Source organism: Amblyomma maculatum, chromosome 3 (genome assembly GCF_055883805.1).
Source record: "Amblyomma maculatum isolate TAMU_Amacu chromosome 3, ASM5588380v1, whole genome shotgun sequence".
Taxonomy (NCBI): Eukaryota; Metazoa; Arthropoda; class Arachnida; order Ixodida; family Ixodidae; genus Amblyomma; species Amblyomma maculatum.
Genome location: NC_139346.1, coordinates 23828141 through 23855885, shown reverse-complemented (window position 1 = coordinate 23855885; position 27745 = coordinate 23828141). Strand labels below are relative to the sequence as shown.

The 27745-nt window shown below is 46.7% G+C and overlaps 1 protein-coding gene across 4 annotated transcripts; it reads left to right on the top strand.

The window, feature by feature from the left end:
• Positions 1 to 141: 141 nt before the first annotated feature.
• On the top strand, positions 142 to 27176 carry AP-2mu (adaptor protein complex 2, mu subunit). Of its 4 annotated transcripts, none has more exons than XM_084597353.1 (8): positions 150 to 282; positions 2583 to 2688; positions 5724 to 5807; positions 12482 to 13111; positions 14727 to 14849; positions 18884 to 19019; positions 20179 to 20388; positions 26842 to 27176. In XM_084597353.1, the coding sequence occupies exons 3-8, from the start codon at positions 5734 to 5736 to the stop codon at positions 26974 to 26976; spliced, it is 1308 nt and encodes a 435-aa protein (XP_084453479.1). In that variant the 5' UTR covers positions 150 to 282; positions 2583 to 2688; positions 5724 to 5733; the 3' UTR covers positions 26977 to 27176. The 4 variants fall into 4 exon arrangements, with proteins under 4 accessions (XP_084453482.1, XP_084453479.1, XP_084453480.1 ...); XM_084597354.1 differs by having other exon boundaries at positions 2583 to 2738; XM_084597356.1 differs by lacking the exon at positions 2583 to 2688 and having other exon boundaries at positions 142 to 282.
• Positions 27177 to 27745: the final 569 nt, after the last annotated feature.

Genomic DNA, 27745 nt, shown 5'->3' with positions numbered 1-27745 from the left:
TTTAAGAATTGAAAAGCTCATAAACAACAAACAAAAATCAAATAAAAATATAATGACATGAACATAACTATTTTTAAAATTAGTAGCTGCATATAGTTAGTTTTAAAACATAAAAAAATGTATTACGTTTTGCGCGCCCTCACAACAAAGTAGCATCCTTTATCTGCACAGTGACGAGGCGGGCCTTAGAAGCCTGAGGAGTCGAAGCAGTCCCAGCACTGCAGTACGAGGAGTTGAGGTATGCTGGGCGGAATCGCGGATCCAGGGGAGTCGTTCTGACAGGTAGGTACGGAAAGCGCTCGCTGGCCAACGGCTGATGTTCGCTGTGCACTGGTAGCGCTGGCTGTGTGGGAACTGCCTCGTGAAAAGCAGCGCAGCGTCGCTCTATTGCTCGGTGCCTCGATGGCGTCGACTCAATCGATGGCGGTGACTAGGGGTCGCCGAGAGCCGTAGCCTGCGATCTTTGCTTGACCTTTCACGAGGGCCCAGCCGCGGAGTTCCGTGGGAAGTCGCACTAGCATAGACCGAATGAACCAGCTAAAGGCTCTTCGTGGAAATAAGGCAGTGTGTGCGCCGCCAGACCGGGGGCGTTTTATAACCGCGCGTCGCCGCCCCCTTCCTCACGTGCGAAGCTCGTAGCCTGGGCGGCTGGCGACCACACGGGGTCAGCCGAAGAGCGGAGGGGCGTGCGAGGCCGTGGACTCCCTCCATAGCTGGAAACCGAGTGCTGGCGGTGCTCGCGTGAAAGCCCGTGCGAGTGAGCGAGCGGCACACTGCGTTCAGATATTTCGTAAACATGAGCAGCGCAATGACACATCGCTAACATGTTTCGGGCAGTGTGGATTGCAGTTTAGTATAGCTTAACACAAATAAATTGCAATGCGGTAATCGAATACGTCCTCGCTTCGCCGCTCAAGGCATTCGTATGTATCGGCACTTTAAGGTCTGCAGACAGGAACAGTTGCTCTGCTGTCATTTTAGCGTGACTGCTCTCCAGTGATTCTACAGCAAAAGATGTTAACTTGAGCAGTTGCTACCCAGGCACTACGACTTCAAAGGGCTGTGGGCCATGAACACCTCCCTACGTCTAATTTGACTGGTTTGTTGGAGGTGTGTCATGGTGAAGAGAAGGGCGAGAGAACCTAAAGGGAGGCAGTGTTGGGGTCATGAAATTAGGCACGTGCAAATGCTCTTTATGCAGGAGTGAATGCAAATAAGAGCGGCTGATGAGGGTCAGTGATCGATAAAAGGGCAATCGATTGTGTATTGTGGAAAAAGTTGTAACCGTCTACACATATTCTGTCACCAACTTAAAACCATATGGAATATGAAAACCTATCATCGCGAGCCGAACAGTACCCACTGCTGGACCCAGACCTCTCTCCAATTCAGTTCTGTGCTGGTTGCATCCACTTAACCCCTGCAAATCAACCTAATTTTCTGCAGCCCCCTACTAAGCTTCACTTCTGTTAAAACAAAATTTGTAACTCTTTATGACTTTTTTATGGCCCATGCCCATTTCTTCTAGATTTCGACCAGAATGCCATTAGATCGAGTTATTTCGGACCCACTTTGCGCGCTTCCTCTCTTAAGTGGCAACCACATAAGGTGATAACCCCTAGCTATCCATCACACGCCGCCAATGCCTGTCGTTGCCGCTGGTGCACACTGCACGGAGCGACGGGGCTCAGCGACAGAGAGGAGAGTTTTCAGCGTGCTTTGTTACCGCCGCCTCGTCGTTCGGTTAAGGGGAGTTCAATCACGATAATTTCATTTATAATACTAAACAGCATGAAGTACGATAAAACACTGATGAAATTTCTTTTAACACATCGCACTTCACAGTGCAGCGGTGTGCTACTACACTGTGATGCCAACTTGCATTGCAAGCAGCGACTTTCTCCTGCTCCTTTCAAAAATTAACAATAGCTAGCCGCACTAGCCTTTTTTTTTTCTTTTACCATCTTTCCAAGCTTTTACTGAATTGTCTCGATGCACTCATAAAACACCGATCAGATGAAGTGAGCATCTGCAGGCACCAGGTTCTCCATTCAAATCGGACTAGGAAAACAAACTTGACCCGCAAAAAAAGCCAGAATGGAAGTTGAGCACCCCAAAGCCTTCTGCGATTGGGTGCCTCTCGAGCTAATTTCGGATGACAGGCGAAATTTTCTAAAAACCCAGAAACTGAGTGACAGCGATGAGCGGCAGGCTTTGGCGGCCTTCAGCCCGTCGCGCGGCGTCTCTCCGTGAATTGTCGCCTCATGCGGTTAGTGCTGTAATGTTAACACCTACTATTTCTGTTCCATAGCCCTTTGCATTGACCTCGACTTAAGGCTGGAGTGAATACAGCTGGTGGGTGCAGAGATTTTTTCAGTGGCAATGGCCTTGGTGCCAATTGTTGTGGGTGACTACATGCCTTTTTGAAATGTGCCATTATCCAGCACTGTTCAGTGCTTTTATGAAGAGCAGGCTACTGCTGTTTGCAGACTTGGCTTCCGCATGCTTTGCAGCGGACCATGCTTTCGCAGTGCTTTTTCAGCATGCTGCATGCAGTGGAGCATGCTTTTTGTATTTGGCAGTGCGATCACCGGCAGATGCTTCATGGGGAATCGCCTAATCCTGTTGTGCTCAGAGGGGCCCCTTTTTGGAGCGGCATCGTGAGGGTTAGACTGGAGCCTTGACCTGGTGAGCAAGTTCTCAGCTGGAAGTGAAGTATGCCTCCCGTAGAAAGTAGGGTACGAACAGTTCTCAATGCCCTTCAGCCATAGCACGCACTACTGTAGCTGATTTGATTGCTTGATGACTCTGTGCAGATAATAGCAGCAACAGGCAGACTTGTCATTGCCAAGAGTGGTAGTGAAGTGCCAAATGGTAGTGTGCTTAGCATTAAAACTATTTAAATGCACATGCAGTTTCAGGTATACCTTCAAGTAGCTTTCTTTTTCAATCGAACTGTTGAACCCTCGAATTAACTGGCAGATACCATCCGTTTGCTTCGGTTAAACCAATTTGTGTCTATGCTTTATCATAACTGTGCCTAACTTTTGTTTCTCTGCATGCATATGTTTCTGCATTTTTATTGCATTCTCTAGTCCTGATCGCCCCATTGGTGCCGCAGTATGAAAATAAGGGCTTCCCTATGGGCGGGATCATTGTGAACTGCCATCAAGGTACACCTTACTTTTGGTGTGCTCCTGAGAAATACAGGAAGATTTTTTTGTTTTACAGTCCTGAACTTTATTGACAGATAGCCTTGAAAAGGGGTGGTTTGTTTGTCATTGGCTGCACTTTGAAATTAGTGTGACATGGTAATTCTAAATTGCTTTGTAGAAAGATAGAGTATCTGTCACACTTTTTGGTGGACGATTACTTCAGGATCTTTAATGTGCAGTGACATCAGACAGCACATGGATGCCTTTGCATTTTGCCTTTATCGAAATGCGGTTGTACTGGCTACTCCATTCTGTATCCATAAGATCCTCACCGCTGAGTCACCATTGCGGGTATCGTAATTCTCACACAGAAGGGAGCCTTGGCATGTGTGGCTCATCTGGCTTTGGTTGATTTCTAGAGTGGTGAAAAACCTGCACAGTTGTTCTTTACTGTATCTGGGATGCTGCACCGTTTTTTTTCTTACTGGATGCCTTTGTTACTAGAAAAGCTAGGTACAGCACAAACATGGCATGAAATACAGCTTATATACTTGTTGGATATGTTTGCCTTAACAGAAGATATCCACAGTTGTGAGAAATGCAACTCAGAACAGTATGCATATAAAGTATTGAAACATCGGCTTCTGCAAGCTGGATGTGCTGCAAAAAAGTGTATAGTGATACGCAGAAATGAAAACTGTGGCCATTCAGTGTGCAGAAACCCACCAAGCAAACAGAGGGTTTGCATTAATTCATTTCAGTAGCATATGCATTCTGAAGCAACACAAAGACTAAAATAAACAGGACAAATGGCATGCATCACTAACCCGTCGATACTCATTGTTTTACATTTTCGGAAAAGCATCCTCCACAACCACTTTCCCTCCACTTTCACAACCATCCAGAGATAATGAAGTCTGTCACATTGATAAAGGTGGTTGTGCTTTTGTGATCTAGCACTTCTTGATGGCAGTGAAATCCATTCTTCGAGGGTGCTTCTTCAGAAATGCGATGCATAAAGAGCAGCGATGGGGCAGTGATGCTTTGCAGTTTTGTTTTGTTTTGGAATGAAAAGTTGTAACTGTGCCTAGTAAAATGTCACTTGAAAGTTGGTGTTCAGTGCCGTGTTCATTTTGGCCTTCGGTTTTTGTGTGGTACCATGTCGTCACACTCTGGCTGTATTTGTGTTCTATGCCATGTCGTGTAGGGCAATGAATGAGAAATGGTGAGGGTTCTAAGCATGGTGTGTAATGAATAGTTGGGAGCTGGTTGCTGTGTGCAGAAGGCAAGTAGTGTGTACTAGTCATGACTTGGTCATGCAGATCATGCCGCAGGCGATGTCTCTTCTTTGAAACATTAAAACATTGACTGTGGCCTAACTGTGCACCTCCTTCCCAATGGCATGAGCAGCATTGCGAAGGGCCCTAGGTTCATGAGCGTCGTGGGGAGAAAATGTGGAGGGTAAAGGAGGAGGAGAGACATTACAGTCGCGGAGCTACCATGCAGACTTCAAAAAAGTGACGTCAGGGCCTCTCCTAAGTTTTTTCCTTCCTCCATGGTTTCACCCATCCACACTTGCCTTGTGTTGTGGAAGGATCTGTGCGATTCTTCATTTTCTTGCTACTTCACTGCTACAGGCTAACTGTGCCAGTAGTCCTGGGAAGCTATATTACTACAATTGCAAAGCTTAAAAACCTGCATGTCAACATTGTCCAAATGTCCGTGCTATACTACCTAGAGTAGTGATTGATGCATTGCAGCTGGTGATGTGCAAATAACGAAATTTTCTAATATGAATATGAGAAAATAATGTCTTCAAATGTGGAATGGGATATCTGACCTCAGAAAAAAACTTAGAAGAGCAAGATTGTTCGTCTGTCTGTCTTTTCTTTCTTTTTTTTTTTTTTTTCAGAATTCACATGGCGTTTGCAAATAAAATGAAACTAGGCTAGCACGAAAGTGCGTACTTTACTCGAAATTCAGTTACAGGAGTCTGTACAGTACCAATTTATTTACAGGAAGGGTCCACATGAAACTGTGTGGAGCTGTCATATTGCTGCTAAATACAGTAAACTCTCGTTAATTTGGTCTTAGGGGACCAGAAAAAATGTATGAACCAAAACCTTGAATTAGTGAATGGGTCTTCGGAAGTTTTCCAGGCCATTTTCAACCCACTAATTTTTTCTGATAAACGCCTGCATGATAGTTGTCTGCATTTGAGATGAAACTCAAGTGAGGGTGCCACTTTTTCCAGGTTTCATCAAGTGATCCACTTTGAGCACACTGGTGGCAAGGCCCTCTTCACAGAACAGTGCTGTCGTGGTTTGAGTATGCTTCACTGCAAAGTCAATGCGGTCAATAATTACGAGGAAACATGCAGTACTGCGGCGAATTCAGAAAATTTCAGTGTATTCAGTGATTTTCGAATATTCGGGAAATTCCTAATGTCAGTTTTTCAAATATGAATCTTAAACATGTTCAGTTTGTATTCGAAATTGTGAATATTTTCACAGCCCTAATTAATAGCATACCGAAGTATCAGCTGAAACTGTTTCGCTCTGTGTGCAGGTGTTCCACGATGATTGGAGGCCTGTTCATCTACAACCACAAGGGAGAGGTCCTCATCTCCCGTGTCTACCGGGATGACATCGGGTGAGTGCAGGGGAAGGCTTCTTGCATGTGGTTACTATCGGCTAGCTCTGAAAAGGACCGATGGCATGGCACATCGGCACATTAAACGCTAATGTGAAAAAGCATGGGTGTTGAAAGCAGAGTGGCAGTGCTGGGCCTTGATGCCAAAAAAAAAAATTCCTCACTGCCTACTGGGTGTTCAGCCTGACCTCACATGGCTCAGAGGGCAAACCATGTTTGTGGTTTTCAAGCCTACTCTGCAATGATGCTGAGCTCTTTTCTGAATGATGAATTTTCAGGGTGCTAGCGATAGTGCTCAGTGGGCTCTTTCAAAGCTCTGGAAGTCTGCTTCTCTGCACAGCAAACTCCTTCAAGCCATGGTGGCCAAACCTATTTCTGGAGCGGAAATTGGGTGCTGTGTGAGAGTGGTCACGTCCATTTCCTTCACCCGTCTCCCTTGTGTTGCTGTCGCAATAATGTGATTAAGAGCCGTCTGTGAAGTCACTGCCTCCGAGGTGCATTCGTACTTCCCCACCCCCGCTCTCCAAAAGTGAAGGAATGCTGCTTCTGAGGTTAGTGCATGGCGTGCGGCTTGATATCGGCGTATTCTGCACTGCCCCAAGGACGGGGTACAGCACCACCATGCTAAAGGGAATTTTACTATGCAGCAAAGCTTACTTGCAGTTTCTTTAAAGGAGTATAGGCGCCAAATTTTGGTGGCATTTTTCTTCTTGTTAATGATGCAGAAGTCATTCCTGTATATAGATCCACACACAGTTTTTGCCTGCGACCGCTAAATAATTTATAATTGAATTTTCTTTTCTCGCCAGTTTCGGTTTCGATAGCCGAGAGATGGCTGTGACATCACAATCATGGCTTGATATGCGGCATGAAAAAATCTATATAATTGCTCATTTTGCTCTTGTAGTGATTCCGGTTCTTGAGGCAGGCTGGCTTTGCCATTCTAGTGAATTCAAATGACACAGCAATGATTATATCGCTGTATTTTCATCCCTTGCGTGACCTAGACTTGACTGTGACATCACAGCCATCGCTCGGCTGTTGAGACCAATCCCGAAACAGGTGCGAGAAAAGATTTGGTTATAAATTATTCAGCAGTCATAGGCGAATTTGACGTAGTGATTCGTGTACAGTAATATCCTAGACATCATTAGAAATACAAAAATCATGAACCCAAAAATTAGGTGTCTATAGTCCTTTAAAGGGTCCATAAACCCTGTATCTTTTGGCTACTGGTTGTTCCTCCTGCAGTGGTAAGGAGGTGCATCCATACCTGATGGGTTCCCTCGTGCATGTACCACTTTCGCTTGGAACTTGGAGCTGTCAGCATGCAAGCACCCACCCATGGGCTGGAATTTTAAGGCTAGCACAAAGGCTGTAAATTCACTGGGACAACGCACTGAGTCGTGCAAGCGGGAACAGAGAGTTCAGTGTTGTGAAGCAGTGAGTAGCAATGTGGGTTACATGAAATGAGTTAATTATATTGCAATAAAAAATTAAGAGGAAAATGTGGACTTGGTTTCTGTGACATGTAATGCAGAGAGCAGGACAGGGGCACCCAAACTGTGCACTGCAGACCCTATGGGCTCCTTGGGGTGCCTTCCCAGTGTATCCCCCCTTTCCTTTCACCAGGAACATTTTAGGATGATTTTATAGACAAGCGTCATGCTTGTAAACAAAGGTGGCACTGCAATCGGCAGCAATGTTGGGTATTTTCTGAAGTGTAAGCTTCGCTTGTGCGTAGAAATAGTTCGGTTCATGCCTGGAGAGTAGTTCAGCACTTTATCAGCCGATTACGGCTGGAATTACCTGGCTGCATTCTCCGTAGTTTCAAAAGCGCGTAGGGGGACTGTAGTGACTGATTAAGTTAAATGAAAATGACAGTCTAATGTATAAGAAAAACTAATTATCAACACTATTCAACTCTCTCGCCTATTGCTAGTGCATGCAAGGAGGGCGACAATATGAATGACGAAGTGTTTTTCATGTGGAGACTCTTTTCATGGGCTTTCAGCTGCTGCTCCAAGCAGCTTCACTCTAAAAAAACATTACGTACCGGCAACTATAATGAACTAGTATTTCTAGCTCACTGTACTGGCAACTTAAGTCACAGAATTTCATCAAATAAGAAAATCTTTTCGTTCTCTAACATTAGCCTAGCGCGCTGCCAGCTTGTTTACTCTGCTCGATAGAAAAGACGCTTGACGTCTGTTTTATTGTATAGATGTAGCCAAGGTTGATATGTACATGAAGGCCTGTAAGAATTGCTCTTTGTTCTCTTTGCTCTATAGGAGAGGCGCATGAGCGAGAATGCAACGTTTTCCACGAATGCTTGCAACGAAATTTGTTCAGTCTAATGAGCTTTAATATATGGAAAATTTTTATTCAAATGCACATCATTACATTGTTTATTTTGCACTCCTAATGGCCGATTCCACCTTAGGATATTAAACTCCATGTACCATATATATATCCTGCTCAGAGCTAGGATGTATGTGGCTATTTAATTCATTCGTCAGGATCTTAAGGGGCAATGACAGGATCATTTAGTGTATTGCAGTTTTATACTTTTGTGAATAATATACAGGTCTGTGAGTTTACTCGCAAAGTTCCTAGTGTGCGGCGCATATTACAAAAAGAAACGCGATAGAAATCTGAATCGGGAAGCTCCTCCCACCAAGAGCGACAGCCATTTTGAAATGCTCGTGTGATGTCACAAGAGAATATGTGGCACAGCGTCGTCTGCAGTGCAGGCTGCAATATCAAAGGACACGTCTCTTTTTCTTTTATGGACGATTGACACAGTGGTCGCCCCTCTTGTGGAAGTGCTTGAAGATGTTACCGCACGAGAGCGATAGAGAGTAAGGTATGCTTTCTTCAGCATAAGGCACAGTCAGTCAGTGGGCTGCATGGAGGTTCCCTAGCTTATCAACTCCCTGATCTGTCGCATTACACTGGCGACAGATCACTATGGCCTCACTATGGACTATCACCATAGTGAGGTTTTGGCCTGGTGACGCCGACGGAACTGGACTGTCACCCGATCTGGTTTGGTCGAATTGGAGGCCGAGCGAGAACTTGACACCCGATGAGTCATGAGGCTTGAACAGCTGCGCTTGTCTGTTGCTTAACCATGTTAGAAAACCAAAAACAAGCAGCTACACTGTTTATATGTTCCCCCTTCTCATCAGCAATTACCTTGGCCAGAAATGTTAGTAGGCTCCGAACTGCTGGCCCGTTCAGTGATGAATAGACCTAGCGCGAGTATGCGGGGTTCGGGTTTAGAGTTTCGGCGATTACGGAGTGGCATTCACAAGCTTTAGCGGTTGCATGTGGCCATCGAATGTAGTTCTGGCAGTAGTGACCCCAAGTTGACGACTGCTTACATCACAAAGCGTGTATATGTTGAGCAGGCAGCGTCGATGTGACCCTGTTCAGGCGAGCGCAGCCGGCAGCTGTCGGCGCCGCTTGTGGGTACCTAGTGCAGGCAGGGGACGTAGCATCCACGGCGCATCTTGCAGCGCAGTTGTTTTTTGAACAAATAAAAGTGCAACCGGTGCAAAAAGCAGTGAATAGTTTTGGTATTGCTAGCTCAGCTTGCATTCTATAAATAAAAGTGCAACCGGTGCAAAAATTGGTGAATAGTTTTGGTATTGCTAGCTCAGCTTGCATTCTATACCATGTGAACGAACAGCATACATCCGGTCATGTACAAAAGATATCTAAACAAACACGTTGGGGGGCACAGTCGTAATCCGCGAATCATCACAATTCCTGCGGGAGTGTAGGGCTCACACACTAAACACTAAATGATGTATGTTTACTGTGTTTACGCTGAAGCAGTCACGAGTGATTTGCTGGAAAATCGTTAGAAAATCGCAAAATGAGGTTTGGGAGTGGGTCGCAGTTGCGCTTGCAGCTGTGGGACAGGTGGGACTGAGCTAGATGGAACTAGACGGAGCTAGACGGAGGCAGATGGGAGGCTCATGTTTGGTGTGGGCATTGAAGCGCATTCGAATCGCGTTGGGTTTTGCGATGACGGGGCTGCAGCGGTTGTGGCACATGCTTTCGTGCGCTGGCCATTGAACATAGTTTTGCAAAAATGCTTTACCAGTCTAAAATTAAGTTTGACTAACGTGGGCATATATAACAGCAAGTCTAGAGGTACCGCTTCGTTCAAAAGATGTTCTGCTGATTTCTGCTGCTGTAATGTCTCAAGGTATACCGCTCTGACATCAACGTATACTTTTTTTGGGATTTCCTCTTAGTTTTTGTACTGAAAGAGTGACGGGCAACAGCTCAGCAATCAGCAACACTATGCTAACCCCTCCTCCCTTTTGCCGCGCACACTGCGGAAGGAAACGTTGGACGTGTGCCTTTTTATGTGTGGGAGCGTTTGTTGCTAAACAAGCTAACTCTGATAACGTAAGAATAATGTGCTTCTGATTGTATGCTTAAGTAATAAAACATGAGCCCATAGATTTTGGCCTCCTCTACAATCTCTAGATGAAGCTCAAAACAAGTCTGAGAATCACCACGGTCACATATTATAAAGAAGGCTTGTCAAAGAAAGAATATGTGAATAACATATTTTTGCTGAAGGAAGAAAAAAGCTCTGACTACCGTCCACAGTGTGTATGCAAGAGTGCAGCCGACACCGCGAATAGCAGAGGACATGAGGATATCTTTTTGTGACGTCAGCCACCAATGGTTGCCAGACCAGGAAGCTTCTTTCTATATTAATGATAAAAAGCTATTTTAAAACTACGTACTGCACCGAATGAGCTCAAATTTCGAGGATTTATAATTTTATATGTGTGGAGTGAAATGCAATAATCAGTTTATGCTCAAATATTAGCTGTCATGACCCCTAATGACCTTTTAAAAGAAAACTTAATAATCTGAGAAATTACGCTGTGGGACTTTGCCCGTATCGTAACTATGTTTACTCGCTTTCTAGGATCAGTAATGAAGTATCACTCATTGAAACTCTCGAAAGTGATTGAGAATAGCTAGTTCACAAGTCTCTAGGTAGCACCGAAAAAGAGTGATTTTACATTTTTGTTTCAGTCAAACAATGTTTTGATGTTGTTAATGTCCTCTTTTTCCAATGTTTTTGCAATGTTGCATATAAAGATTAGTGTATTGTTTTAATACGGCGCTCGACTACTGTTCCCAAGAACGCGGGATCGAATCCCGGCCTCGGCAACCGCTTTTCGATGGAGGCGAAAAGCAAGGCGCCCGTGTGCTGTGCGATGTCAGTGCACATTAAAGAACCCCAGGTGGTCGAAATTTCAAGAGTCCTCCACTACGGCGTCTCTCATAGCCTGAGTTGCTTTGGGACGTTAAACTCCACAAACCAACCAACCAACCATTTAACCAAGAAAAATCTAGCATGTATGCAGCATAAATGTGATGTTCGTAGAAATGTATAGAGCAACCTTGCACGAGAATATGGGCCCTCCACTCGTGATGGTACACAACGTGCGTGCCTTGCAAAGATTGGCAGGCGTCATCTCAGTGTTCTAGTTGCAAAGAAGTGTTATACCAGAAAAACATAGTTACTGCAAGAAAAAAAGGCGAAAATGCTGGGACTCGCTGTCCGAAATATAGTATGTTGCTTTATATTTATGAGTCAAGCATTTCTTTAACATTTAGAAGACCTTATTCGAACAATGTGACGTTATAATAATATTCAATAGCCAGCATTAGCAAAACATTTCTTTTTATTGTTCTGCTAATATAATTGTTATGTCTCAAAATGCTGGAACATTCAGGCAACTTAGACAAAAATTTTATAGCATTATTCTAATGTATGGTGCTATTTGGGTCTGGACCTGTTTCTGCAATATTGTGCTGGAGTGGCTGCTCAAGGTAACAGCAGTTCCCTTTGTGTCCTAGCTTTTTTGTATGAACATATACACGAGCAGTACTGTAGGTGGCTTCTTATGACTTGATAGTATATACAACAAAACGCGCACAAGCTGCAGGCGTTTATTATTGCACTATTCGTTGTGCGGCCGAAAAGCAGTTTTAAAATTTAAGTCTCAAACTAGTCAAGTTTCAGTGCAGAAGCGCAACTCACGTTAGCCGCAAAGGCAATCCGTTACCAAAGGGTCACGCTCAACGCCACTGCCCTTCGCTCTCATATTTATCCGACCGCATGAAACATGTGATAACAGTTGCCATTTTCTTTTTTGTCACTCTGTCGAAAGACAGCGCAAGTCACTGCTGTCGGCAGTGCCATTGCATCTCCACTGACGTCACGGGCTGATGCTTGTCTATACTGTGTGAGGTTGGTGCATGTTAAAGAACCCCAGGTGGTTAAAATTTCTGGAACTCTTCTTAACAGCACCCCTCACAGCCTGATCCTCTTGATGGCTTGAAACCCTATAAACCCAACCAGTCGTTGGGACATTGGTCAGAGCACACTACATCACTGTACAGCCACTCATGGTTAACTGATTTTGGAGGTTTTTCGGAGGGCTGCAGGTCAACATGTTTTCTTTATTTGTAGACAGAGGTGGAAGCACCTTTTCAACATGAGCAAAATATAGTGATGCATTGAGACAGGCATTGCAAGGCATCCACGAAGGTTACACATTTGGCAGTGCTCAGAAGGAGAAAAATGCTGGCTGGAAGTTGTGCAAGTGTGAATGAATCTCTTATTACAGGCGCAATGCAGTGGACGCGTTCCGGGTGAACGTGATCCACGCACGGCAGCAGGTGCGCAGCCCCGTGACGAACATAGCACGCACCTCATTCTTCCACATGAAGCGGGCCAACATCTGGCTGGCGGCAGTGACGCGGCAGAATGTCAATGCGGCCATGGTGTTTGAGTTCCTGCTCAAGATGTGCGAGGTGATGCAGTCATACTTTGGCAAGATTAGCGAAGAAAACGTCAAGAACAACTTCGTGCTCATCTACGAGCTGCTGGATGAGCTGCTGGACTTTGGCTACCCCCAGAACACGGATGTGGGCATCCTGAAGACGTTCATCACCCAGCAGGGAGTCAAGTCTCAGACCAAGGAGGAGCAGAGCCAGATCACGTCGCAGGTGACGGGCCAGATCGGCTGGAGGCGCGAGGGCATCAAGTATCGCCGCAACGAGCTGTTTCTGGATGTCCTGGAGTACGTAAACCTTCTTATGTCTCCCCAGGGCCAGGTGCTCAGTGCACACGTGGCCGGGAAGGTCGTAATGAAGTCTTACCTCTCGGGCATGCCCGAGTGCAAGTTTGGCATCAACGACAAGATCACCATGGAGAGCAAGGGCAAAGTGTCCACCCTGGACGATCCCACTCGCAGGTCAGTTCTAAGGAGCGCATTTTTCTTCATGTGATGTGCCACCATTTGTGGAGTGTATGAAAACTCTTCTGCTGCCCAGGTAACTGATTGAAAAATGCATGTGGGTTATTGCTTACACCTGTCGTGAACTGCAGACTAAAACTTGCTGGTTGGTTTTCAACAAGCTTGGAGGAGAGCAAATGTGCACATGCCTATACGGCCGTCTTGAAAACGCAGATTACTGCAGCTTTGTGACTAACTGCTGCAGTCCAACATGAGTGTTTAATGCTGGATTGAGGGAAAAGGGCTGACCGGTTTGTTTACAAATTTTTATTAATCTGGCAGCTGTGAGGAGAGGAGGAGGAAAGGCAGGGAGGTTAACCCGTAAAAGAAGCCGGTTTGCTACCCTGCACTGGGGGAAAGGGGTGAGTGGATATAAAAGTTAGTAGAGGGATGGGTGAAGACATGTCACATCACGTCAGTCATATCACGTAACATAACTTCAAAATCAGTCTTTCGATTAGGCCTGTGTTTTTCATAAAGCGGAGCAGTGCCTGGGAGGCCTTCACCACAGACGATCGCCGTGGCCAGGGACCTAAAATCTTAATTTCAGTCATGGGCGTCAATCTGTCTTTCCTCACTGTATATGGGGCACTCGCAAAGAATGTGGCCTATAGACTCGTCGCACCCACATTTTGTACATGCAGGGCTGTTTGCCATATCTATCATAAAAGAATACAAGTTTGTGAATAGTACACCAACCCACAGGTGGAAGCCGGAGCTTTAGGTCAAGGTCCAGGGATTTTAAGCGGCAGTTGGCAAGTTGGCCAGAATTCCACAAGGAGAGCCTGTGTTCCCGCGCGCCCCCTGCGTCTGCCCTGGAAAAGGGAATCAACACACAGTCACAGCCTTGGTGGGCTGTTCGTGCGACCCCGTCCGCCCGGATATTGCCCGCTATGCCGCTGTGTCCTGGAAGCCATTGGAAGATGTCATGTCCTCCATTAATTGCATAGTGATGAATTTCCGCAATGAGTTGTTCATGGGCTCATGGGCATATCAGTCAGCAGAGCCCTCAGTGGTGGTCTATTTTCATAGATTCAAAAGCAGCCCTGCAAGCCTTAAAAGCGGCTCTTCGCCGTGTGAGGAAAGTTTAATAAAACTAAGCAGATGGTATCTGCCTACCAGCTCATTACTTGCCGTGAGGGGTGGAGCACTTTGAGAGTACAGCAGCGTGCTGAATGTTCTGCACTGTGCTAATGATGGTAGCAACCACAATTTCAAACTTGGCAGGCATTTCATGCAGTTGATCTCATTTGGCTGGCCGCATTTATTAGGTGTAACTGCAATGCGAGAGACGTACAGGACAGGCAAACTGCTTAATAAGCTGATTAAAGGAAATAGTTACACAAAGCTGGGCTTACTGAAAAAAAAATGCCTCAGCGTGATAAGGCTTTCTTGATTTGCTTTCTCTGACTTAACCTACTTTTGTGCCATAGTTCATCTGGCACCTGACTGACTGCAGCTTGATGTCAATACCGAAAGTGTGTACTAGTACAATCTTGTGTTGTGCACTGAATGTTGTAGCTTCCGCAGTAGAGTGTGGTGCTGACCTCTGCTGCCGGCTCTTTTTCTGTAGCACGGGGAAGACATCGATAGCGATAGACGACTGCCAGTTCCACCAGTGTGTGAAGCTGAGCAAGTTTGAGAGTGAGCACAGCATCAGCTTCATTCCTCCAGATGGCGAGTTCGAACTCATGAGGTGAGTGCTACTATCCAGCTGCAAAAGCTTAACTTCTCTGATAGCCCCTTTTGTGGTAAGGGCTTCTCGTGTGGTTTGCCGCACACGATGTGTGATACCAAGGCGACATAAGGACTGCAGCTGTCAAGTGTGGAGGAGGAGGATCATGTTGTATGGCATTTTTGGTTTGGTGGTCTGCTTTGCCTAATATTGCAACCAGGCAGGCATCTCTGCCCTAATCCGCCTTTTGCGCGAGGATGTGGCGCCATCATGCGGGAGCGTGCGGGAAACACATTGAGCGGCAGTGTAGCAGACGACGCGAAAGCGCACCATACGAAATGGCCACGCCAACGCTGGTAGAAAGCGAAAGCTTCCCCCCTTTTTTGGCCTCGGAGCGGAAAGTAGTGACAGTGATTGCAGCATATCATGTTCACGCAGTATGAGGGAAGGTAGAGCGTTTTCACAATCCACTCATAACGCACGTACGCATATACTATCTTCGTATTGTAAGAGCATGTAGCGCGGGCCGTGTTCGACGTGACAGAATGAGACGCTCTCAGCGTGCAGGTTTTCGGCAGACAGGAGAGCGTGGGGGCAGAGAGAGAGAGAGGGGGATCTCAAAGGGCAAAGCAGCCAGGGGTTTGTTGATGCTGCAGAGCTAGGTGGAATCGTCTCCTGTGACTTTGAGCGGCGCATATGCGCGGGGTGTCTTGAGTTACCGAGTACAATGCGGTCACCGCGGCGCCGGCATGGCGCAATGGGGGTCGCTTCCTCCTCGCGTCATCTACAACTGTGCAGCTATAGGATTTCATCCACGAAGATCGGCAGAGAGGCACATATACACACCCCGTGAAAAGGGCATTGTCCCGGCCAGAATGCACACCTGCAGGAAACGCGCTGCATTTTTCTGGCAATGGATGATTCAGAGCTGTAGCCGGTTTCTGGCCTCAGGAGTCAGAACGGATGTGGTCGCAGTGGTGAAAAGGTTCTCGGTGTGCAGAGAATGGTCATTCTGTTGTGAAAGGATCTGAAACGTTCATTTCTGCCTCCGCCGCGATTTGTTGGTGACACATGTGAATCTCCTACATATCGGATGCGCATCTCGGTCAGGAACCAACCCTGTTCTACGTCCAGAGCGATCCACTCTGCAAGTGAACGAGCATGAACCCTCCAGTAGACTCATTTATTGTGCCGGGCGGTTTCCTTGCCATCGCAAACGGTTGGACATAGACGACGATTATCAAGCTCCCTAACGAAGTGCATCTGATTGCGTACACCAAAGGAACAAAATCCGAATGCTTTGGCGTGCACAAAGGCGAGCCTTTAATTAAAAAAAAAAAAAATACTGTGCGTTGTGCAAGTGTCAAGTGCGTCATATGCTCCGAGCGGCAAAAACACAGATACTACTGGTATGTATGCATCTAAACGAAATATGCATGATGAAAAGTACCTACTGGAGTTTTCACCCAGGCTGTAGCGCACCAGGGATAGCTGCAGTGAGGATTTTTTCGGTGCGTGATTGCTTTAGTTGCGCCGGGGCCTGAAGGCGATGTATTTTATCCTTTCTTTTCTTTATGTGCGAAAGGGCTAGGTAGCTTAGATATCACAGGCGGCTCTGTGCGCTGGGCCGTAATATTTAGCATGTTTTATCATGACTGCCTAACAAGAAAAAAAATACGGCGTTTTAATGCACTGCCGTTCGCGAGCCTCATGACCAGCTCAACCACTCGGCTTGCGAACGGCGGTGCATCACAACAAACGCCCAATTTTTCTTTTTTTTTTAGTCAGGCGGCAGTCGCGATAAAACATGCTAAATATTACGGTCTAGCGCACACAGCCACCTGTGATATCTGCGCTACCCGGCCGCTTCGCACATAAAGAAAACAAACGACAAAATACATCGCTATCAGACGTGCCGAACAAATGCTCATTGCGGCTATCACTGGTGGGTTACAGGCTTGGTGCAAACTCCGGTAGATACTTTTCATTATGCACATTTCCTTTAGATGCATACATACCTGTAACGAAGTGTTTTTCGCACAGTCGAGAGTACGCAGTAGGTAGCTAAGGTCGGCCATTCACATCTTGACGCTTGGTGGCCCTAATTGTAGCTTCACGTCGTTGTTGGCCGCGGCTCAGTGAAGGAAACCTGAAAAACCGCGTCTTGCATCTTGGCGCGCTTAGAGAGTGGCAACCGTACGCGGCAGATGTGGTTGGCATCGCTTTGCCAAGCCTGTGACGGCCACCGTGCCGCCCGGTGCCGCCAGCCCCCGTGCACTGGCGGCGCCGAGAAATGCAGTCGACGCCGCTCAATGTGTTTCCATCGGTCGCCGCTACGACTTCGCGCATGCGCAGAAAACTCGCGCAGAAGGCGGATTAATTAAAGTGAATCGGCAGTCTTTGTCATCTTTGGTGGCACTGGATAAAAACTAACAGTAGCTACATCAACAGTGCCACCTGTAATTTCCAGTAGGAGGAGGACTTGAAACAGGTGGTTCTTCACCCTCCTTCTGCGTTATGTGCTGTGTGCTGAAATTGTGCAGTTGCCATTTATCTCACTCACAGTGCACACTAGCAACACTGTTGTGCACAAGTACAGATGTTAAACATGAATGCATTGGAGAGAGCACTTGCACACATAGAAGTTGAACATTAGCTATTTATGGGCTCTGTTAAATGGGCTGCCCACATATGCTGTTGCCTGGAAAAAGAATTTCAGTTGCATTTGTTGATGTTTCCCTGCATGCATGATTTTGTGCACAGACAGTCTCACGTTTTTCCACCCATCGAACAGTTGAAAGTGCACAAACATGCCTCTCTCTGTACTTAAAGGGACTAGGAAAAGATTTACCTAGGCAGAGTGGAGTGACAGGCAAGCAATCCCACTGCGAGAATTTTTGAGCTAGATAAATAACTGTAAAGCACTGGTAATTAAAAATGAAGTTCCTTCTATCCGCCCTCACCTCATGCACTCCGGCATGCCTGAAAAGATGAAGTTGGGACCGCACCATGCCTGTAAATACATCACAAGTGGCCAACCGGCTTATTTGCGATGGCAGCACAGGCGTACCCACTTGTCAGTCTTTTTCATACTTTGGCTGCTACTAGTATTGCAAGACAGCCACGGGCTCATCATGGACTTCTGCAAGTGACCTCAGTGGTAGCCTTCATACCAGAGTGCTCTTGAAATGGCATGCTGTAATGTTGCCATTTCAGTGGCAACGGCTAGTAGCATGAAAGCCCTTTCAACTTTTGACAGTTGGTCAGCTGTCGTTTTCTGTTTGGGAACTGCAGCACTATTGGTGGGTGCTGAATCTCTTCTACCAGTGCACAGCCTTTACATTGTGTTGGCTCTCATTCATGATGCAGGCACCTTGTGGTTTTAAGAGCATTATCTCTTACTACTTGTATTTGCCTGTTTCTCGTCTGTTTCTTCAGCACTCCCATATTCAAGATGGCGGCTAAGTCGCGTGATCATAGCTACAGCATTGCAAATAATTTCTTAGCTACCATGTGACCATCTATACAATGGAGTCCACCACCTGGTCCACCATGTGTGATGTCATGATTCCCCAAAGCCATGTGACGAAGGCCCCCCCCCACCGCCGCTGCATTACCATACTCCAGCTGGGAATGGGTGTGTCATCACTTGTAATCACCATTGGTGCCAAGATTGTGGCCCACCCGTTTGAGATGCAGGGTTCTGAGTAGTTTCAAACGAATCTGCACCATACGTGCACAGCACTGTTCTTAGAACTGAATCCTAACATGTGTGAGGAATTAGCACAGATGACAATTTGGTCCTCAAAACAGTAGTGGGGTGCGAACTTCGGCAGTAGGCCGTGGCGGGCAAACCAGCGGTCATAGAGAGGTGCGGGTGGTACCAAACGAATCGGTTTGCGATGTACACATTGGTATCTGAATTGAGGACCTAGGAATAAATTCTGTTAAACTCAAGCTAACGCTCTTAATCGCACACCTGCGGGTGTCGAGCTCTTTTTTTTTTTTTTTTTCTTGTACGCGGAGTTAATGCTGGAGGTATCATATCCTGGCAGGTACCGCATCACTAAGGACATCAGCTTCCCATTCCGCATCATTCCCCTGGTGCGTGAAGTGGGCCGCACCAAGATGGAGGTGAAGGTGGTCCTCAAGTCCAACTTCAAGCCATCCCTCATTGGGCAGAAGATTGAGGTAGGCTGAAAACTGCCCTTCACTCGAGTGTCCAACTGCACTAGAGCGAAAGTGTCCACATGCACTGCTTCAGATGCTGGCAAGTCATGTGTCTTACTGAATACGTTCGATTATCCGGTCCTAGACTACTTGTTGACAGGTCCTGGCTTCCAATCTGACAAGAAATAGCGTTGTGGTCTCATGACCTGATTGCTAATGGCTGCTTGCAAGCTCCCACCGTCATCTGCTGTAGCAGATGAAAGCATTTGAAAAAACATTCATTTGCAGAAGCTGCTCCAGCACACAATGGTTTGCTTGTGACTGAGGTCTGTGTGCTGAAAAAGTCATGGAAAAAGTAGGGGGAAGAAGTTCTGGACAGCGTGAAGAAACAATCTGTGCTCAGGAGTGTAGTGAATTTCAAGTCAAGAAGTGAAGGTGGAAGGTTCAAATGTCTTGCAGCTTAGAGACCAGCTACGGAGCTCATCAAGGTTTAATGCCCGATATTGTCTGCAGGAACACAAAGTGCACAGAGTATGACTCAATATGACTGCCAGCGCAGTGCTATTTTCCTATGAGCTGTACTGGTGGGTGAAGTTTCTTTGCTACCTGAGAAAAATCAAACACCAGACTTATGCCAGCAAGTAGTCTGAGACTGCCCGGGACCGAAAATGGAACGTGCTCACTTCCCCTGCTACACAAGCACCATACCTCTGCCTGCCACACGTGTCATGCGGCCACATTGGGGTCAAAAAAGTGTTTGTATGTTAGCTTGCATGCCCCATGCTGGGAACAACTAAAATCTGGACATGCGCAATTTGTGTGTTGCATGTGGCAGATGTGATGGTGTCCTTCAATATCTGCACCTTCGCACAAATCTGCAGAGAAGCTTTGTGAGAATGTGGTTTCTTGTGGGGAAGGTTTTCTTTCTTGCTCGGATTAAGAGAGCCGTGCAGATGCCCTATTAGTACTCGTGACAGAGTTGCCATCACTTATTTAAGTTCATCTTAACTTAAGTGAATGAATTGCAACAAATTGTTTCAAGGGAATTTTTGTGCTTTTGAAAATTGGCTAAACATTTGTTCATGAAGATTGGACTTTCAGTAATAATCGTTGTTCATTTGCTTGAACAGAGTGTGATTCCCTGTAAGGAAATAAAACTGAGTCCACATACGTTGTGCAGGTTCGGATCCCGACCCCGCTCAACACCAGCGGGGTGCAGCTGATCTGCATGAAGGGCAAGGCCAAATACAAGGCCAGCGAGAATGCCATTGTGTGGAAGATCAAGCGCATGGCTGGCATGAAGGAGACCCAGCTCAGTGCAGAGATCGAGCTGCTCCAGACGGACGCCAAGAAAAAGTGGAACCGGCCACCCATCTCCATGAATTTTGAGGTGTGTGGTGGCATTGAGAGTGAGGAATTTAACTGAGCCGGACCCTTGCATCCTCATTCGGGGCCTCGCAACAAGGATTCCTCTGGCAAGCTGTAGTTGGCATGTGACATGGCTGGGCACCAATTCGTTTAAAAGGTTGTGTGGTGTTGTGAAACCAGATGGCATGACATTCCCCTTTACATACATAGCAAGCAACAATATTCCTAGTACAGTGGAATTGCAGAGGGCTTTTTTCTAAATAAATTAGTCGACATAAGATATCTGAAGCGCACTTGTCGCACTGTGTATGCAAGAGACAAATTTAGGTCCCAAACACGTGAGTAGTGAAGAAATGTCAAGTTGTCTGTTGAGACAGATCAAGTAAGCAGGCTATTGTGCACCATGGCCTATCATAGGGCAAAGGTGTTGCAGCTCGAAAACTAAAACTAAACACTTGATTACGAGCTGCAGTAGTCATAATGCAGGGGAACCTGATTGATATCTTCCCTGTTCATGTGATTTCCTGTTTTGTGCGCTCAAAATTGCGGACGGTAAAACTTCTTCCATAGAGTTACTCTATTTTTCTCCCGGTTAATATGTTCTTGAATACAGTCGAACCTAGATATATCGAACTTGAAGGGGATCGCAAAATAGTTCGATATATTGATAATTCGATATACAGAAATCGGCTTGGGACGGCACTTACGATGCGAAAAAACGATACTGTATTTGTCGCGTAATCAACTCACTCGCATAATAAACCCACCCTCCACTTTTGCACTCGAGAATTCGGAAAAAAAAAAAGCGTTAAGGTCAGCTCGCTCACGTGCAAGCGATTAAGCGATCTCGCCGCCGCCGACGAGCGGCAGCGACAGAGAAAAAAATTTCCAACTTGTTGGAACTGCGCCCCTCTGCCGTTCGAGCAGCCACGGCGGCAGCTCAAAACAAGGTTTTTGTGTCGCGGCGGCGAAATCGCCAGCGTTTTCGCTTGCCTGTCGCACTCAGTTTCGGTAGTCTCATCCACAGCTCATTTCTTGGCAGTGTGCCAAGATGCTGCGCAGACTGTTTATCATTTGATAGCTCCTGCTGTGGCGGGGAGCGAACTTGGCAGACTGCTCTTGATGGCTTGATTGCACAAGCCTGGTTCGATTTATCACGCCGCGCTTGGGGCGGGCGTATTCTACTGCCACAGAATCATTAGAAAGCGTGATAAAGTAGCTGCAAATACTATTTGAAGCGAAAAATGCTAAAAGCCGGTGTCATGATCGCAGCTGACTGCATGCTTTAATTCATACATGCAAGAAGAAATGACTCCCACAAAAAAAAAAAAGAAAAAGCAGTTTCATATCGTATGTTACGCCGTGCGTACAGCACAACGATAAGAACAAACTACTCTTGCAAAAAAAAGATAGATTTGCCGCTTCTTTACTTCCGCAGGCGCCAAAGCCACGTCAGCCGCCGTGCGCAGAGGGTTCGCAACACACGCTGGAGGAAGCGTCCGACGTTCCGTCTGAAAATGGGCTGAGCTGGCTTGGCGCATGCGTAGCGCGTGCTACTGCGAACGAAGGCCGGGAAAGAGGAAGGAGAGAGATAGCTCGGCAAAAGAATGGGCACACCCTTACGCTTCGCCCTGTTGCGTTTTCCCCCTCTCGTTCCCACCGGTTCTCTCTGGTTCATTCACGCACATGGCTTGCAAACGTCACGTGCTGGCGCGCGGGAAACGATAACCGCAGATGCACGCGCCTTTGGGGAATTGGCGCGGCGCTGCCCTAGCCGAACTGTCCAATCTCATTCCTTCCACGCGTGGCTTGAAAACGTCACGTGGCAAACGGCTGAAGGTGATGCGATCGTCTTTGGGGAAGGCACACTTTCCAGTGCGTGGTGCGGAGTTCGATATATTGAACGACCGGTGAAATTGTGTTCGATATGATGCGGCTTTCCTATACTTCTACATGGGATTTTCAAGGGGATATTCCGTGAGTTCGATATAACCAAAATTCGATATATCCGGGTTTGACTGTATTGCTATTTCCCGGTTACTGCTTTCGAAATCTTGACAAATTGTGGTTTAATGTTTTGTGATCCGGACATGTACTAACGAGGCTTGCAACATGAAAAACTGATCAGCGGTGGCCACCCGCCACAGTCGCTTTTCCTGCATTCCCTAAATGCAAAAGGGAGCCGCATCGAAGAAGGTCTGAGCCAACATGCGAAATGTCCATTCCCACGGAGACTGGACTTCATAAGGAGAAACGTGGTGACTTACCGTATAAACGCGTGTAAGGGCCGCACATCCCATTTTCTGAAGCAAACATTAAAAAAAAATATCCGTGTAAGGGCATCACCTATACATTCCATGACCCACACAGGAGTAGAAAAATGCACGCTCACAGGAGCTTCCAGATGCCGCCTATGGATGGCGCTCGAAGTCGAAGGTCATTATCACTATGTATCATATTTTCCCTCTGCCGAAATCCATATCTGCATTGGTATCGCTAGCCCAGGCCACCCCGGCTTTATTTTGCGACAGTCAAAGACACATGAGACGAGTAGTGGCTGGCGTGGTCGCACGCCATAGTTGCGTGCTGCAACCCTTGGACGTCGGCATCAATCGGCCTTTTAAGGTTGAATTCCAAAGGCTGTACTCAGAATGGATGGCAAACAGCAATCATGATGAGATGCAAATCAGACGTCTCAAGAAGGCACCGCTCGCGACTGTGCCTGGCTGGATTTTGTCTGTGGATTTCCGTGTCTATGAATATTTTAGCCCACAGTTTCTAGGTGACCGGGATTTCAAACAGTTTATACAGGACTGAATACGACAATTTGTGGGGTGAACGTGTACAAGAGCACAGTCGGAAGACTCCGCGGGTGATGATTGAATGGTAAATAAATGCCGCATGTTCACTGATTAGTCTGTTTTTACTTGAAGAAAATGTTTTCCGTATGTCGTGTGTGTGGGCCGCACTTTGAAAATTGGGCTTTGAATCTGGAAAAAAAAGTACGGCCCTTACATGCATCTATACGGTATTTGCGGGCCTTAAAGGTCAAGCATTTGATAACAACTACAGTCGAACCCGGATATAGATGGGGATCACGAAATAGTTTGATATATCAATAATTTGATATACAGAAATCTGCTTGAGACACCGCTTGCCGGGGCAGTCGGGGCTGGCAATGCAGATGCTGATATGGAATGCGGAAGCTCGCGGCAGAGGGAAAATATATGACCTACGAGTTTGGACGCCATCCATGGTCAGCATATGGAAGCTCCTGTGGGCGTGTACCGTATTTACTCGCATAATGCTCGCACCCCCAACATTGGGCGTCAAAAATGGGAATTTCTTTTCCTCTCATAATCATCGCACCACCAATTTTACCGCCGCAAGTCTTCTGCTAGTAGTAGCAAGCGCCATCTTTGGAGTGCTACTGAACCTAGCTGGCCTCATTGTATGCACGCGCTACCAGGTGGCGTGCTCGGGTAGATCATCATCATAGGTTATGCTCATCTTTTTTTTTTTACCTCCTTCATGATGCTTGTAGTCGCCATTTTGCGAGGTGTCTCCGCGTCTCATCATTGTTCCTTTGTTCCGTCAGTGTTGCTTGCTTTGTTCCACCGTCTACCGTGTTCTTGGTGCCGCATCGCGGTGGGGCGGTACGCAACTTATACAGCTGCTTTTAAGCTGAAAGCTTTCTAGTACGGGCTACAGCATAGCAACCGCGCTGCCAGCAGGCACTTCGACATTGAGTTCTGCGTAGTATGGAGACAGCGATTGCAGTGTCAACACGGACTCGGATCAAGTCTCTGATCAAGAGTAGAACTGTATGGTCTGCTGTGAGCATTATACCACAAAACGTGGGGAGTGATGAGGGTGCGTGCGGTAAATAAAGTGCTTTAGCAATTTGTGCTTTCGGCGACCCTGAACTTTTATAGCAAGGGTAAGTTCTGCTTGAAAGTAATGTTTTGGTTATATTTACAATAGCTGACCTACAAATCCCAATTTGCACCTATTTAAATTTGCTTTTAGCGCTCCAAAACATTTGCTTGAAAATTTTCCCCGCATAATTATCGCACCCCCCAACTTAGCATCAATTTTCCACGGAAAAAAAGTGCGAGCATTATGCGAGTAAATACGGTATTTTGAAAGCTATTCGGAAAATTTGGATGCGACCCTTAGACTTTTTTTTTCTTTTTACCATTTGCTTTGGAAAATGGGGGGTGTGGCCCTTGTATGCGTTTATACAGTACAGTAATCTCTCGTTATAATGAAATCATGGGGACTGTGGAAAAATTCTTTATAAACGGTAATTCGATATAAGCAACCACTTGAAAAAAGCTAGAGCAGTCGGGATTTAATTACGCCAAAACTGCAAGCAAGTCAAAATAGAATATTAGACCACAAAAACGCACATGAGGCAAGGTTAACTAAGCACTACGAATAACACTCCATCACATGGCCTGCAGCACAGATCCAAATGCATGCGCCATCGGTGCCAAAGTGAAAGCGGCGGGCGAAACAGAAGGCAGAAGCTTCAAAATGTGGTCATGTCTCCAGGCGATCTCGCTGTCCTCGTCAGAGCACGCTGCTGATGACTGTTGCAATGGTGAGCTTCATGTGTGCAGACGGAAGAAAGGCGACTGCAGTTCCACGAAGCATGAAGCGCGGGAAGGCTTCGGGAAGGCAGAAGGAGCGGCGATGTCACTCAAAACCGGCAGCGCGTAAGCGAGGGCTAGCTTTCAAGCGGCTCGCAGACAGTGGAGAGCTAATGAGGAGGGGAGCGAGAAGTGGATGCAGGGAGGTGGGCAGGTGAAGAGGAAAGAGAGGCGGGAGAGTAGTGCATGTGCAGATGCCTGTCTCACTGAGAGAAGGCGAAGCCGCTTCGGGAGTGGGGGGGACAGTCGTGTAGGGGGAGGGGAGGAGCGCGGGACACTGGGTAGCGGCGCAAATGCCATTGCCTCGCCACCGTATGCTATGGAAAAAGTCTGCCCGTGGTCTTTTGGCCACTTCAACGTCCAAGAGGCCGCGGTTTTCTGGCATTTCAAAGCAGCAGAAAAATATCATTTTTGTGTAAATTCTCATGGGGGACACCAGCGATAAGATTCCGACTGGCGACAATTTGCGGCAACAAGCCACGTGACGGCGTCGCACGGTGGACTGAGGGCTGCCAAGGTATTGCCGCTCGTTGCTGTCGCTCAAGATCTGGGTTTTTAGAAAACCTCGCGTATCGCCCAAAAGCAGCTTGCGAGGTAGCCAATCGTAAAAGGCAGGGGTACTCAACTTCTGTTCTGGACTTCTTTCTTTTCTTTTTTTTTTGTTGTTTTCGTAGTCCAGTTTGAGTAAAGGACCTGCAGACGCTTGCTTTGTCTGATTCGTGCATGTGAGTGCATAGAGACAATTTAGTAAAAGCTTGGTAGGGTAATAAAGGAAAAAAAAACGTGTGGCTTGACACTTCATCGGTGTTTTATCGTACGCCTTGCTGTGTTGTTTTAGAAACGTGATATAGCTCAGCTGTACTCAGCTGGACTGAACGATGAGGCGGCGGTAACAGAGAAACGCTGAAAACGCGCCTCTGTTGTCAAGTCCCATCGCTCCATGCGGTGTGCGCCAGCGCAACGACAGGCGTTGGCGTCATCGTGTCACACATCTCCAGATTGTTGCCTCATGCGGTGCCGCTGAATGCGCAAAAGCGTCTCTGCCGCTTGGCGATGCCTCCACTCGCCACTTCGCGATAAGCGGGTCAAGCTCTTCGTGCACTTAGAGTAATGCGGCTTAAAATGAATGCGTTTGGGTCTGGACCGGAAGATATTTCGAATTAAACAATATTTCGAATAAAGCGATTTCATTATAACGAGGAATTACTGTATGTGCGGTCCAGGCTGTAGGGCAGAAAGGCAGGAAGCGTCAAGGAACAAAGCTGAACAAAAACTTTACTACACTGCAGCATTTAGATAAAATACTATTGCTTGCTTGTTTACATTCAGTGCAGGTGCTGTGTTGCTCGTTCTGTTGACTCTGTGTTCTGTAGTAGTGTGGATTATCAAGATGGGAACCCTAACATTAAAGTGTTGTGTACTGCTGTCTAGTTTTCAACGTAAACCTTACATTTTATTTGCTCTATATAGTAAGGAGCAACCTGCAGGACTAGCAGCACGAAAACTAGCTTAAGGTTGTAATCACATTTTGTTGAACGGCAAAGGTATATGCACTTTTCTCTTTCAGCAATGAATGCTTTGGAAATGTTTGCTGCAAGTTACTCTCGACACAGTTTGAGTCTTGTTTTGCGCACATGTTCAAGGTTGGGGCTACATTATAGCACTCTCATACTGAATGAAATGACCTTTCCTTTTGTGTTGCTTCAAATTTTAATTTTTTTCTTAACAGCCTTACTGGGTAACAAACTCCATTTTAATATAATGGATGCATTTGTGTGGACAGAGTGCGTGCAGTGCCTGATTAAGATGTGTCTATGCAGGTCCCCTTTGCACCGTCTGGGCTAAAAGTGCGCTACCTGAAGGTGTTTGAGTCCAAGCTCAACTATAGCGACCATGACGTGATCAAATGGGTGCGCTACATTGGACGCAGTGGCCTCTACGAGACTCGCTGCTGATGTGTGCCACCTCGTACGCCTGTTGGAACCCCTTTTCTTCCGTTCATCCCCGTGTTTGTTGTATGTTAGGCTCTGCGCGAAGCATTGCAGCATGGAGCTTGGCAGCCAGAGGGAAGGAAGCATGGCTCCCCAACCAGGCATGTCCCGGTGTCCTTCTGTTCTTGCCTGCATGCCCTGCATAATAAAGGTTTCCTCCAAGACACTCGTTTGGGTTGCACATGGCTACCAGCTTTGTCAGGTTGCTTATGATTTTCCAAGTTGCCCTGATGAACTTGCCAATATGGGGCACTCCACAGCCCTTGCAAGGGATCTTCTACTCAATGTTAGGGTAGCGGCATATGCACAGTGTGCATTGCAGAGCCTTGGTTATACAGTCAAACCTCTATATAACGAACACACATAGAGCGAATTATTGAATATATCCAACTCTTCCGGAATATTTTTGTCAAACACATGTATTTTTAACTTCCCATAGGGAACGCGGTTCGGCATAAAACGGATATTACGAACTTCGCGACACCAAGCACTACCTCACTTTAATAGCAGGAGGCAGGTTGGTGTTGTGCAGCGCAGCAAACGTTCAGGACTACCTCGTAGGCGCTTACAGCGCCACAGACGCCCCGACGGCATTGGGAGTTGACAGCCAAATAAATTTATGGCCTCCGAGATCACCTCCGCGCGCCTGTTTGTGCACGCGGAGGTGATCTCGGAGGCGATAAGAAATCGTTCGCATCTCACAATCGCTGACAGCGCCGCTTCAGCAGCGGCA

Bases quoted from the DNA above. Each gene is read 5' to 3' on its own strand.
- AP-2mu (XM_084597356.1), top strand. From the start codon at position 5,734: ATGATTGGAGGCCTGTTCATCTACAACCACAAGGGAGAGGTCCTCATC. The intron at 14,850-18,883 runs GTGAGTGCTACT...ATATCCTGGCAG, and splicing joins GGCGAGTTCGAACTCATGAG to GTACCGCATCACTAAGGACA. The intron at 19,020-20,178 runs GTAGGCTGAAAA...TACGTTGTGCAG, and splicing joins TCATTGGGCAGAAGATTGAG to GTTCGGATCCCGACCCCGCT.